At 38.3% G+C, this 14,973-nt stretch overlaps 1 protein-coding gene across 2 annotated transcripts in view; it reads left to right on the top strand.

Annotated features, from left to right (window-relative positions):
• Window positions 1-4,279: 4,279 nt before the first annotated feature.
• The window catches only part of LOC126379593 (cleavage and polyadenylation specificity factor subunit 5), a 111,122-nt gene continuing 100,428 nt past the window's right edge, over window positions 4,280-14,973 (top strand). Inside the window, exons 1-3 of one of the 2 annotated variants that reach the window (XR_007568352.1) lie at window positions 4,280-4,630; window positions 5,402-5,604; window positions 6,244-6,629. Coding sequence is in view for 1 of the 2 variants with exons in the window: in XM_050028409.1 (XP_049884366.1) it covers window positions 4,401-4,630; window positions 5,402-5,604; window positions 6,244-6,491 (681 nt within the window). In the remaining variant the exon portion in view is untranslated. Of the gene's footprint in view, window positions 4,631-5,401; window positions 5,605-6,243; window positions 7,407-14,973 lie in introns of those variants that run through there. The other variant, XM_050028409.1, reaches the window with a different exon arrangement.

Genomic DNA, 14,973 nt, shown 5'->3' with positions numbered 1-14,973 from the left:
TACAGAAACTATAATTAAAGTTATTCATTTAAATAAAACCCAGAACACCAATATAAATTCAAAAACAATCACAGATACCATAAAGGAAACTTTTGAGTTTAAAAATAAAAATAATCAAAATTCACAAATCAAGTCCTAAATATTATGCAATGGAATGCACAAAGTTTGCTAAGCAATCAACTAGAGTTACAAAACTTCCTTTATGAAAATAATATACATGTATGTTTAATTTCCGAAACATGGCTTAAGCCACAAATACAATTCTCAATGAGAGGTTATGCTATTGTGAGAAACGATTGTGGTAATGACCACAATGGTGTAGCTATCTTAATTAAAAATACATTAAACTATAAAAAAATTGAATCATATTTTGATGATTCATTACAAAACATAGTTATTAAATTACAAATTAATAAAAAGTTTATTTCTTTCGTTAGTTTTTATAGTCCAGGTAGTACACACTTTGATAAAAATAAATTTAACAGTTTGTTAAACAGTATTCCCAAACCTATTTTTATTGCTGGTGATTTCAATGCTCATCATTCCATTTGGGGTTGTTCTAGTGTTGATTCTCGGGGTAGATCTATCGTGGATTCTATAGATGAAAATGATTTGGTTCTTCTGAATGATGGTCAGCCAACTACTGTTGGTTCTTATGATCGAAGGGCTAATGGACTTGACTTAACTATTGTGTCTGCTTCATTAGCATTGTCTTGTGATTGGAAGGTACATTCGGATTCTCTTGGTAGTTATCATTTGCCCACTCTTGTTAAGTTAATTGTTGATCCTGTAGTCAGTGCTCCAATGCACTCCTTGAACTTTCCTCAGCATGTCAATCTGAAATCAATAGATTGGAAATTGTATAAAAAAACTGTTGGTGAAATGTTTGTTAATTTTCAAGTAGATTTTCTAAATATTCAAAATTCATATAATCAATTCTGTTCATTTATTTTGACTGCTGTGCAGAAATCTGTAATTGGTTCAATTCAAGATAGAAGTTATGTTGCATCTGTCAGTAGAACTTTAAAAAAAAAAAGGATACCTCTAGTATGGTGGAATGAAAAATGCACCAAAGCTGTTAATGACTGCAAACAAGCCTATATTACTTTTAAAACAAACCCAGGCTTCCAAAATTTTATTAACTTTAAACAGGCCCAAGCCTTAAAGAAACGCATTTTGAAAGAGGAACGTCGTAATAGTTGGAATGAATTTTGTCAAACCATTAGCAGGCTCACACCTATGAAACTAATCTGGCAGAAAATACGGAAATTTAATAGGACTTTTTCAGTAACGCCAGAATTTTCTGATTCCAATTGGCTTGAGGGATTTCTGCATAAATACACCCCTGATACAGTACAAAGACATTTTCAAATTGATAATAATTCTGTTACCATCACTCCTCACAATAGTTTTCTTATTGAACCCTTTACAATAGTAGAATTGCAGTCAGCTCTTCGATCCAGAAAAGACACAGCTTGTGGCTTGGATTTTATAACTTACAGAATGTTTAAATTGCTAAATATATCCATCCTCCACATATTATTAGATATACTTAACTGCTTATGGCTTAATTCCGTTATTCCAGATGAGTGGAAAACAGATTGCTTGGTTCCCATTTTAAAATTTGGCAAAGACCCAAATAATGCAGATTCTTATCGTCCCATCACACTTAGCTCGTGTGTGGGGAAGGTATTTGAACAATTAATTAAACAACGTTTGGAGTTTTTTGTAGAAAGCAACAATATTTTACCTTTTAATCAATTTGGTTTTAGGCGTGGTCGTTCAGCTCGGGAGAGTCTGATTCATTTGAATCTGGATATACATGATGCACTGTCCTCTAGAGGAATCCTTTGTTGTGTGTTTTTTGATGTTGTTGGAGCTTTTAATAATGTTAATATAGAAACATTAGCGTCTATTCTTGGTTCTCTGCAAATTCCTGCAAAAATGATAAATTGGATTTATAATTTTTTACATTGTAGGAAAATTTTTGTTAAATGTAACAATCACACTTTAATTGGTCCCAGGTACTCATATAAAGGAGTATCTCAAGGTGGGATTTTAAGTCCTTTGCTCTTCATTCTGTACATCAATAAATTAAATTTAATCTTAGGTAATAAGGTACAAAACTTACAATTTGCAGATGATCTAGTTGTGTACACCTCTGGTAACAATAAAATAGAAGTCCAAGACAAATTAAACTCTGCTTTATCAAAACTAAAATTGTATTTTGATCAACTAAATCTTGAAATCAATGCTGAAAAAACAAAAGTAATTTTATTCTCCAAATCTAATGTAACAACCATAAATGTAAAATACAATCAAAACATACTACCAGTAGAGAAAAACACAAAGTTTCTGGGTGTAACATTTCAGAGCAATTTCAAATGGAATAAATATGTTGATTGCTTGATAAATCGTGCAACCAAAGCTGTAAATATCTTGAGATCTTTGGCTAGTACTTATTGGGGAGCGGACCCAAAAATACTATTAAATTTGTATAAATCTATAGCTAGAAGTCACTTTGAATATGCTTTTTATTGTTTTGGTAATGTCTCGTATTTGGTGGAAAAATTGGAAAAAATTCAAAACAAGTGTTTACGCATAGTTGTTGGAGCTATGAGGTCTACTCCTATAATCTCATTGCAAGTGGAATGCAACATCCCTCCGTTGAAATTAAGGTTTTCGTTCTTAAAATCCAAGTTTATCCTTAAACTTCTATCTATAACTAATCATCCTCTTGTCTTGAAAATAATTCATTGTTTTTCCTCTGGTAACAGTTCTAGCCTTCCTTATATAGCTCAGGAATTGTTTGAAATTATAAATTATAAAGAAAATTATAATTTATACGAAAATTTTAAATTGTCATGTTACTTAGGTTCCTTCGAGTCTAAATTTTGTTTAATATCTATAGTAATTGATAAGTCTTTAAAAACTAAGGAAGATGTATATTTAGCTCTAGATTCTTTTAAAGAATATAGACAAATCTATACAGATGGTTCAAAATCTTCTAATGCTGTATCTTTAGCTTTTTATGACTTGAATTGTAAAGGAGGGTGTGGGTTTAGTTTACCTGAACTTGCTAGCATATATACCGCTGAAGCTATGGCTATTTTAAAGGCACTTGAATATATAGAGAAACAGGAATATAATAACTGGTTAATCGTCACAGATAGTATGAGCGTTCTTAGTGCCCTTGATAATCCGAAACTAAATTCTAATACTCATTTCTTGATTTACAGTATAAGAGAACAATATTTAAAATTATCTCAAATGTCAAAATCAATCACCTTATTTTGGACCCCATCTCATATAGGTGTTGCTGGAAACGAAAAAGTAGACTTTCTTGCCAAAACAATTGCAAATATTCCTACCAATGTGAATTCATCTTGTTATATCCCCGATACTGACATTTTATCCTTGGTAAAAAAACAGCTAAAAGTTGAATTTAAAGCTTTTTGGGTAGAAACAGTTCAGAATAAAGGCAAATGGTTTGCTGAAGTTAAAGATAATGTATCACAACCTTGGTTCACCCAAGGTAACACATATTTGAATAGAAAATTCTACACAATAATTTGCCGTTTGCGTTTAGGTCACTGTCGTTTTAATGCTCATCTTTTTCGTATTAATATCGTATCGTCCCCTCTTTGTAATTTCTGTCAAGATGCCATCCAAACTCTGGATCACATCTTTTTTGAATGTCGTTGTTTTTCCTTACAAAGATTGCTATTCATTGATCACCTCATGCAAATATACCATACTGCTGAAGAAATCCCGCGCTCCCTTCAGCAACTTTTAAAGAAAAGAGAATGTTTTCTCCCAATTTATAATTATTTAATATCAACCACTGAAGATATTTAAGACTACTCCTGATTTTAGACGCTTATTCCTGATTTAAGACTCTTATTCCTGATTTAAGACTCCTATCCCTGACTTAAGACTCTTATTCCTGATTTAAGACTTCTATACCCGATTTAAGACTTTTATTCCTGATATTTGACAAAATGAAGAATGGATGAAGACAAATAATTAAACAAAAGAAATGGCTCCGGCCTTCGAAAACAATTTACTGAAGACAAAGAAAACAAATTCAAGAAATAATACATGAAGAAAAACTTCATCTGACCAGGCTGTATGGCTATGTCCCTTTGCCTGCTCCTTCTCGGGGCAAATTAAACAAAAAAAAAAAAAAAAATCTCTATGGTCAATCGAAATGTCGAAAAAACCGCACATCGATTCAAATAAGCTGTCTAATAGAATTCATTACATCACTAAATCGATGATGGCCGCCGGTTGTTTGGCTTGCTAAATTCACGTTTTTCATTTACTTCCAATAATTCCGTGGTGTTTACTGCCAATTTTGCGCTTTAATTAGTTAATTTAGTGTATTTAGTGGTTGAACAATGGCGGCGGTACAAGGACAACAGGGGAACAAGCCGTGGCCGGCGCGACCGGGACTGCAGCATCAGATGAGCCAAAGTAATGCAAGTTTAACGTTGAATAGGACGATAAACCTGTACCCGCTGACGAACTACACGTTCGGCACGAAGGAGCCGCTGTTTGAGAAGGACGCGTCGGTGCCGGCGCGCTTCCAACGGATGAGGGAAGAGTTCGCAAAGATTGGGATGAGAAGGTGAGGTTGCTTGGTTATTTATAATCTTATCCCTTAATAATATGATAGTAAAGGTATTCAGTTCATATAAAAAGCACGAAATGGATCATATATTGATAATGATCGTAATTTCTGAGTCAACTTTTACACTCAGAATACAGCTAAACACATTCTTTGATTTCCTATTCCACTAGTTAATCCAATCCAAAAGTCATAAATTCTATATTTTCAAAGAGTGTTGAGTGTGCATGTACTAATAATACAATTATAGACTATAGGATAGTAGATACTAGAATTGAAAAGTTTTCAATTTCTTACCTCCACTCAACACTCTTAGGTACACCTATCTATCTGCAAACAAACAACTTACCTATATGAAACGTGCACATAATATTTTATTTTGAATAGCACAGTCTGTTGCTGATAATTGTTTTGTTATTAGTTTAAGTTTATTGTATTATTTTTTAGGGTTCTGGCTGATAGTCTGCATCATATTGCCTCCCATGTGAGTCGATACAACATCAACCAAGCTAATACCCTTTTTTGTCATGCTAACATAATAAATACTTTATTGCACACACAGGGAGCGCAAAAAAGAAATATAAAGAGTACATAGGCGGCCTTATTGCTTAGTAGCAATCTCTTCCGGCCAACCTTAGCGGGATAGTGCAGCGTAGGAATACTTGTACTTATAAAAATAAAAGCTAGCTAGTGTTGTGTCAGAACACTCAGAACTGTTGTACTCATTCAAATTATAATACATCTACAAATTCTTCCAACGATACGTTCCAGGTCAGTAGAAGGCGTGCTACTAGTCCACGAGCATGGCCTCCCACACGTACTACTGCTGCAACTGGGGACAGCATTCTTCAAGCTGCCGGGCGGAGAGCTGAACCCGGGAGAGGACGAGATTGATGGACTAAAGAGACTGCTCACCGAAACTCTCGGTAGACAGGATGGTGTGAAGCAGGAGTGGGCTATTGAGGATACTATAGGTAAGAATGAGGCAGCCACGCCGCGCGCTGCTCGAATTATATCTTAAGCTTCGACCAATAGGCGAATGTACAATGTCTATCTACTAATAAACAGAACGACCAGTGATTATATTTCAATAAAGAATACATTTTACAATAGCCTCAGTAGGTAGCCACTGTAAGAATTAGATCTGTCAATGGATGTAAGCTAGTGTTGTGACGTTCATTACCTGATGATGATGATGCGTGCGTCTATCGGTGGAAGCCGTGGATATAATTCGCGGCGCGGCTGCCGTGCAGAGCCTGCAGAGGTGGTTTGTTTGACAAGTCAGTTTCTTTTTATTTTTTTAAAAATCAATATTCAAATTCATTTATTCGTCAACATAGGTAAAAGGGTTGTGGCACTTTTATGTTTATTTTTATTATGCTTTATAAGTTTATACCAATTTTATAAAAAAAAAAAAACAAATAATTTTTTATATGCCAGGTACAGTCATGAGCATTAATATGTATACACTTTGGTACCATGTCCCATTAACTTTTTTGACAAATTGAACTGTTAGTCTCACTAAATGTCAAATATGTTAGTGCGACAGAGTCCTAAAGTGGGTACATTATATTGCTCATGACTGTACTTACATATGATTGTATCCGTTGCAGGCAACTGGTGGCGACCGAACTTCGAGCCCCCGCAGTACCCGTACATTCCGCCCCACATCACCAAGCCGAAGGAGCACAAGCGGCTCTTTCTCGTCCAGCTGCAGGACCGAGCCCTGTTCGCTGTCCCCAAGAACTATAAACTCGTAGCCGCCCCGCTGTTCGAGTTGTACGACAATGCTCAGGGCTATGGACCCATCATTTCATCATTGAGCCAAAGTCTGTGCCGGTTTAACTTTGTCTATATGTAATTGTGAGGTTTCAACACAATAAACTATGAACTATCTACAAAACAAAACTGTCTACAAAAATACTCAATTTATCTTCAATGGCGTGACATGTTTGTTGAAGTGGTGAAAGGATTGCGCGTGTTATTCACAAATTACCGGGTGAAAGCCCTCAGCGCTCCCCATTTGTCTGGCCAAGTAGATGCCATTTGCGGCGAATCTACAATAAGTCACGGCAAAAAAATTCAATAGATACATAAATTTCTGCCCTTGTGGCACGGATACCGAGCCGCGCGCGGCGCGATTTATAACTCTGGCTTCGACCAATAGCCGTGCGACGTTTGTCTACGTAGATAGCATTCGCTACGTCTTTTCAATCAATCAATAATACTTTATTGCACAACAACATATTACAAAGGACATAAACATATGAATAAAATAAGCACAACAGGCGGCCTTATTGCTAAACAGTAATTTCTGCCAGGCAACCTTAGGGTGAAAGAAGTTTAGTTAAAACTTTAGGGTCTATTCGTCGGAGTCCTCGATATAAATCGAGCCGCGCGCGGCTCGGTTACCGCGCCGACGTTACTGCGTATAGAACGGTACCTCTCCCCCCGCACCAATTCGTATCGGGCGCTTACCTCACCCCCTCTGGGTCTTATTTTAGTCTGAAATGGCCGTGAGCCGCTAAGGAGTAAGCGAGAGCTTGGACTGTGTGCTTCGTTATGCGGCACGCGGTTAGTATGAGATTTTTGTATGGAGTGTCATATTTGTATGGTGACAGAGTATAATCCATGGCTGATAATATGGTGGCAATTTTTTTTATTGAGTATTTTTGCATACAGTTGCGTTGCAGACCGTACTTTGTACTCTAATATAAGGAACATTGTGTAATTGGTAGTTGTAAGAACATTTGACTTGAACACGAAGATGAATGAATTTGATGTTTTATTTGTTGTATCTCAAGAAAGAAGACTGTTCTAATATAAGTTTAGCGTAAGTAGACGAATCAATTTTACATAAACTTGTTCTAACCGGTCGATACCTGATGGTAAATAAGGTTAAAAACAATTGCCTTATTCATTTTGTTTTAGCACTATGTTACAGATGAAACAACATATTGTAAACAAGTAAACAGAAACATAAACATGTGTAAACATAAACATGTTCAAACATAAACATGTGTAAACATAAACATGTTCAAACATAAACATGAATTACGTAGGCTGCTGCCGGAGGATCGAAAAAAAACCGAAATGATTTATAAAACTATTTAATTTCAGTAATTGAAATTACAATATTTAAACTTATATTAATTAAAACTAAAAGAACCTAACTTGTTCGATACAAGAATAAGTAGTGACAATCTAAAATTATACATCAAAAAGTAAATGTCGAAATAGTGGGGAAATAATATTGAGTCTGCGGAACGTGTCGTCGCTTGTCCTCAATCTAGATGTTAACGCTAACGAAGGGTTTGCTGCGTCGGCAATAGTCTTATAGTAGGCATATGTAACACCTCCCCCCTATGATGAGCAACTATTTTAGTACGTTCAGTGAAAATGTTGCGGGGACGTTCTCCAGGGTTTGAAGTTGTTTCTTATTTCCAGGTTTTTCATAAATATGTCGTCCAGGGGCTGGCGATGCTGGATCCTCAATCGTCTTATGATGCCATAGCCGGTAGCGACGTAACACGATGTAGAGGGTGAGTGCGCCTGCACTTAATATCACGATGTAGAAGGGTATAGTGGTGTGATACAGGGCGTTTGGTTGCGCTCGTTCCAGTTGAAGAGGAGCCTCCATCATGATCCTATCTTCTATCTCATGCAATCCCTTGAGATTAATAGAGTGGAGATTAATATGAGATGTAGTGGTAGGGCGTTTTTCTTCATCATATGGTATCTTCATAAGTTTCAGAGGCTGGCCTTTTATCTCATCGTTATCATTGGTAATAGTGAACTCCGGTGTTCGCAGGTAGCAGTTGACGGGGATAGTAGCGAGATAACTTCCCTGCAGTGAGTTGATGTCTTCTCTTCCGCAGGTTAGGCGTACTTTCGTGGGTTGTGGGAAGGACACGACGTAGTGCTGGTCATCGAGCTTCTCCATGGCTTCTCTGGATAGTGATACCTCTGTAAAGTGGCAGGAATTCTCCAGAGCTTGATTAGTAATGAGATGTTGTATACAGTCAGACTTGGTGCGAATCTGGTGGTTAATGTTCTCCTCGCAGAGATACCAGTTATTTAACTTCGGGCATTCTGCCTCTATGTACACGAACTTATTCTCAGTATTGATTGCTATGAAAGGATAAGAGGGGATGAGAGCTAAGTGCTTTTTATTAGGCACTATAGAGAGTCTATACAAGTCATAAGTACTTTTTGAAACTATAGGGAATCTAAAAATGATAACTATTTGCCTATCTATGTAATAAAACCCAGGTTTAATCATATCGTAATATTCTCTCAATTCTAAGTTTAAAATTTGATCTTTATTATAAATTAATTTTAATTTACGTATCATAGTTTCTAACACTTCTACATCTATCATAGAATGATGCGTGCTAGAGGCACGAATAAAAGCTAACGTAGGTATTTTCCAACCTAATTATTTCTGACATAAGGTCCTCTACATTTTCAGTGACTATTTCTAAAATTTGGGCAAATTTCGCATATTTAATTAAACTACTTTCTCTATAGGTTTCCTTGTCCAAGAGTAACTCTAAAGTGGCATTAATTTTATTTTGGTTCTCAATCAGCTGGGCTAATGCACTGCTGTGTCGTGACATCCATTCTTTACTCAAACTAACGTGATTATTTAACTCGGATACAACTTTATCTTGATTTTTCTGTAAGTAATTGATAGCGTTATTATATTTCAAAGCGTCAGTGTAGTCTAAGTTACCAGATATACTTTTTATTACAGAGCCCAGGCTGTCTACAAGACCTCTTTTAGCGCGGTTTGGTTCTAATGATCTTAACTGACTTAATACTTTGCCAAGCTTACTCGTAAGATAGGTTATTTGTAACTCGTATAGAAGGTAAGTGTCGTTACTAAGTCGCGAATTGTAGGTAAGTAATTGAGCCTGTAACAGATTAATTTTGTTTTCAATCTCGTCCAGTTGTACGTATTGAAGGAAAGTATGGTAATGGGTTGTCAGTCTAGTAGCTCCAAGTTTGTAAGGTAAAAGTCCAGGTCCATCGTCAAGGCTTTCAAGTCTTATCTCTTGAGGTCGAGTCAGACGGATCACCAGTAACAGCGGAATTCTGTAACAATTTAGGAGCACGTTTCAGGCGCGATTTAGCCACGGGGCCACGTTTCTTCGAGGTATAAATATGTATGGGTAAGTCGGCGAGAACAGTGTCCTGGGTATAACGCGGTGCGGTTTTTTGTCGGCTCGCGAAAGGATTTTTAATAAAAACTTGTTGTTGCGGTGAATATTCTACTTCGGGCTCGCGGTCTTTATTGCGGCTCTCTATTAACGCGGTACGATTAGCAAGTGAAGATTCGTTAACTATTTCATACACTTTTTCCATTTGCTCTTTATGATTTTGCGTGTACTGTTGCAATAAGTGTTGCGTAAGATCCATGTCGAGGGTATCACGTGCGTCAAAATGTCCAGTCAGCAAGTCAAACGGTCTGCATTTAGTAAAAGAGTGTATAGAGCTATTGTAAGCGATAATTGCATATGGCATAAGATTGACAATTGGCTCGTCCTTATGTTGCAATTTTAATATTCTGAGGTGTTCAAGTACAGTCAAGTGGAAACGCTCTATGTTACCATTGTCATTTGGGGAGTGGGCAAGAACTTTATGATGATTTATCTTATGAAGTCGGGTAAATTCAGAGAAAAGTTGGTTGGTGAATTCAGTTCCATTGTCAGTTATTATAGTCATAGGGAGACCGTGATGAGTACAGTATAATAGTAACGCTTGCAAGATACTAACAGCTGTGCCGTCACGTAAATGGTACGCTTGTCTGTACTTCGTGAAAACATCGATGAAAGTTACGTATTTTTCACTTTGCACAGTGAATAAATCCATGTGAATTATCTCAAACGGTTTTGTAGCTGGAGGTACCAGATTAAATTGTGGTCTAATGGGATTCCTATCGTATTTAGCTTGTCCACATGTTGTACATTCGTTAATAAATTTAGTTATGTGCTCCTTCATTTTAGGCCAGAAATATCTTCGTGATAGAGCGAGATAACACTCGTGAATGCCGCGGTGGTTAGTCTTACCGTCATGGTAATGGCGAATTATATCTTGTTGGCGAAGATATTCCTTGACGTTCTCCAGTTCAACCTTGGATAAAACAAGGTTCATAGAAGAACTTTTGAACTTGTCCTGGATGATCGGGATGATAGAGTACATGGCTAAGGGTGGATTTATTAAGATTGCGGTTTTGACTTTAGGGTTGACATATTCTTTTATAGCGTTAACTACATCGTTCTCTAGATTTGATTCGGACAATTGAACAGCTACACTCGTGTGAGTGTCGAATGGCTTAGTCATTACCGGTTTACGTTTAACGTCACTAACTACAGTGAAACGGATTTGTCGGTGAAACTTATTAAGGGGTTCGTCTGTAATTGGGACTTCTAGGATGGGATGTTCGTTAGCAGTATGTACGGTGTTAGTCGATGAGTCAGCTAGAGTCGGTGGTTTTTCAGAAGGGTTGCCTAGGAGTGAACTGAGCTCCTCAATTTCCTTAATTAAGGACTCAACCTCCTCATTATGGATCTCAATACGAGAAAGGGCGTCGGCATTAGTATTGTGCTTGCCTTTCTTGTATACAACTGTGAAGTCGTACTCACTAAGTCTTAGTCGCCATCTAGTTAGACGTGAATTTGGTTCTTTTAAATTCATCATCCACTGGAGTGGTTTGTGGTCAGTCAGTATCCTAAACTTACGTCCAAAGAGATATGGTCGGAAGTACTTTGTAGCCCAAACTATGGCAAGAAGTTCTTTCTCGATGGTACTATAATTCATTTCGCTCTCGTTAAGAGTGCGAGAAGCGTAGCACACGGGCTTGTCCGATCCTATAGGCCCTTGGGATAATATAGCTCCAATAGCTACGTTTGAAGCATCTGTGGTCAGTATAAACTCCTTATTGAAGTCAGGGTACTGAAGTATGGGGTCATTAGTGAGAAGAGTTCTACATCTCTCGAAGCAGTTAACATAGTCGGAGTCTAACGTGATTTTTCTACCTTTTTTTAAACATTGGGTAAAAGGTTTTGTTATGCGAGCAAAGTCGGGGATGAATTTACGGTAATAACCGAGAAGACCTAGGAACTGCTTAATTTCCTTGGGGGTTTTTGGGATTGGATACCTCTGTATGGCTGAAATCTTGTCCGGGTTAGGTTTTATGCCATCACTACTGATGATATGACCTAAATAAGCCGTTTCAAGTTTAAGGAATTCCGATTTATCCATTTGGATCTTAAAATTGGATTCTCGAAGGCGTTGGAAAACCTTTTCCAGGTTAATCATGTGTTCCTGAAGGGATGTGCTGAACACAATGATGTCGTCAAGGTAGACAAGGCATATCTCGTTTTGAAGACCTCTAAGGACATTATCCATAACTCGTTGGAAGGTGGAAGGCGAGTTTTTAAGTCCCATAGGCATTCGAAGAAATTCGAAATGACCATGCTCGACGTTAAAGGCTGTCTTGGGGATGTCCTGCGGGTCCATTTCTACCTGATAGAAACCACTTGCCAAGTCTAAGGTAGTAAAGTACTGGCATTTCCCTAGCTTGTCAAGGACATCGGCAATGTTGGGTATAGGGTACTTATCATCTATAGTCTTTTCGTTAAGTTTACGAAAATCGACTACTAGACGCCATTTTTGCTTACCAGAAGCATCCGCTTTCTTGGGTACTACCCAGATGGGTGAGCTCCAGGCAGAGTCCGATGGTCGTATAATACCCTGGTCTAACATCTTAGTTATCTGATCTCTAACTTCCTGTCGGTGAACGAATGGGTAGCGATAGCTTTTCGTGTACACGGGGACCTCGTCAGTTGTTCTAATGCGATGTTTAATTTTATTGGTGAAAGTTAGGGCTTCACCATCGATATAAAAAACGTCTGCGTAACGGGAACAAAGAGTAGTGAGATTAGCTTTTTCCTCTTCGTTAAGATGGTCCGTACGCAATCGCGATACCACGTCCTGCTCGCGCAACATAGCTTGTGTGGTGCGCGTGCACTCTACGTTGAACAACTCGGCTCGGGCGGGGTGATCGAGTGAGAATATAATGTCGTTTGACGTTGTATTTTCGACTTCTAAATAGCCACGGTTATTAGATACAGTAGTTAGACACTCGTAAATCATACAGTTACAAATTACCTGCTGTGGGATGATGACGTCACCGTCGGGTGCATCAATGGGGATTCGAATCAATTTGGAAGTACCGGCGGGGATGATATCCTCATAAAGGTTAACATTATGTGAATTGTACATTCTTATTGGATTTATAGCAGATCGCGTAACTAAATTACCGTGCTTTAAGTCAATTTTTGCTTCCCAAGTCGTCAGTAAGTCCAATCCTATAAGTCCATCAAAGTAGTCATGAAAACGGTAGGTATACAAATAACTTGATACTATCGTTGTCATTGAACTCGGTGAAACAAGGTAACGTGATAGAATAGTCGTTCCTACTTGTGGCGTGAACATTCGTAACTTCAAAGGGATCGTAGTTGAGAGGAAACTGCGAAAAGTATTTTTTAACAGCTTCGGGACTAATAAAAGATTGATTTGCACCGGTATCTATTAAAAGTTTAAGTGGTGGATTTGAAATTTTTATGTACGGCAGTTGACGTTGAGTTTGCAAGTTTAATTCTATTTTGGCTTTTTTAATATCGAAGCCGTCTGAAAATCCTGCTCAACCTGTCTGGTGCCTGGCTGTGGTTGACCTTCATCGCTCAGCTGATTGTCTGTCGTATCGCAACGATATGCACTGGTGTCATATTCAACAGGATAAGTATTATCGTAATCCGCGTAGTAAACGTACTCAGGTTCGCAGTAGTACTCGGAATTGTAATATGAATCGTCGGGACTTGCACACTCATTCATGTTCATTTCGCGGGTTTTAAAATAACTTGTTGGTGGTGGATTGCCTGATTTACGCCAATCATGTCCTGTCATCATAGTATGGGGTAACTGTTTAGGGACGAAATGCTGTACACCACTCATGGGTTTAGGAAAGTTTTGCGGTGAATGATTTTTGGGTGGTAACCGGAACACGTTACTATTGGGGTTGTAATTAGGTGGTAGAGCGCGGAACATTTGTTGCGTACGAGTAGGCATACGAAGTTGCGGCTGATTTGGTGGAACGTGGAATTTAAACGGCTGAGGCGCGGGTGGCATAGCGCGTTGTGCCATAGGGGCTGGCCAGTTGAATGGTATTGGCGGCGCTTGGTAATTCTGATTAGACGGGGTGGACTGCTTGTATTGGGACCTTGGTACATCACTACGCTGTTGCAAATACATAGCGTTAAGTTCGTCCTGCACATACTCGAGAGCTTTCTCGATGGTCTCGGGACGCATACACCGTATTCGGGACCCTAAGGGTTCTTTCAACCCTCGAACAAATGCCTGCATAGCGACCTTCTTATATAAAGTTCGCTTTGCCTCAATAGTCGTCTGTATAGAGTCATGTAATGTCACGTAAGTCATTATCGTGCTGAATAAGGTTTGGCATTCCGCGTAAAATTCCTGCGGTGTTCTATTACCCTGCGTTGCTAATGAGAGGTCGTTGTACAGTGCTGTCTCGTCACGTTGATCCGAAAAATTATTAACTAACGCCGTACGAATACCCAACCAATTATCAGGAATCCCATTGGAGTTGATAATGCTTGCTGCGGAACCGGTGATTTTATTAAGTATTCCGTTTAATACACACGAGTTAGTTAATTCACTACCTGGATCATTGCTCATATATTCGATTACTATCTGATCACAGATTCTAATGAATCTTGTGAGCACATTCGGGTTCCCATCAAACTCCGGGACCATGCGCAGTGCTTTGTAGACATTATCTCTATCGACTGCCATTTTTATATCCTTACCTAATGAATTTAGATTTATTATCCTATTACTATCTACTACGTGGCGGCGAGCCTGTCGAGATGCAGGTTCCCGCGGGAGGGAATTTTTCGATGGATGAAAAATTGTGTAAAACTAAAGAGAACTAGGGGGTAAAAATAGCAAGCAACACGAGAACAGTTCAAGTGTACTCACATATATCTCATCTCTGGTTCCTCTCTTGAATCGAAGTCTGGATTCTCCTCTTGGCGGCAGCTGGTTCGTAGATTCAGGATACTCAGGAACGGAGCTCAATAGCAACCCGAGAGATTTGCGGCGATCACTCTTGATGTGCGAAGAGTTATGGTGCCCACGGATCTACTCGTGAGTATCCTACCGACTGCGCCAATTACGTAGGCTGCTGCCGGAGGATCGAAAAAAAACCGAAATGATTTATAAAACTATTTAATTTCAGTAATTGAAATTACAAT

The sequence above is a fragment of the Pectinophora gossypiella genome, chromosome 29, assembly GCF_024362695.1.
Source record: "Pectinophora gossypiella chromosome 29, ilPecGoss1.1, whole genome shotgun sequence".
NCBI classification, from domain to species: domain Eukaryota; kingdom Metazoa; phylum Arthropoda; class Insecta; order Lepidoptera; family Gelechiidae; genus Pectinophora; species Pectinophora gossypiella.
Note: the sequence above shows the minus strand (reverse complement) of the source record. Positions and strands in the feature narration are given on the sequence as shown.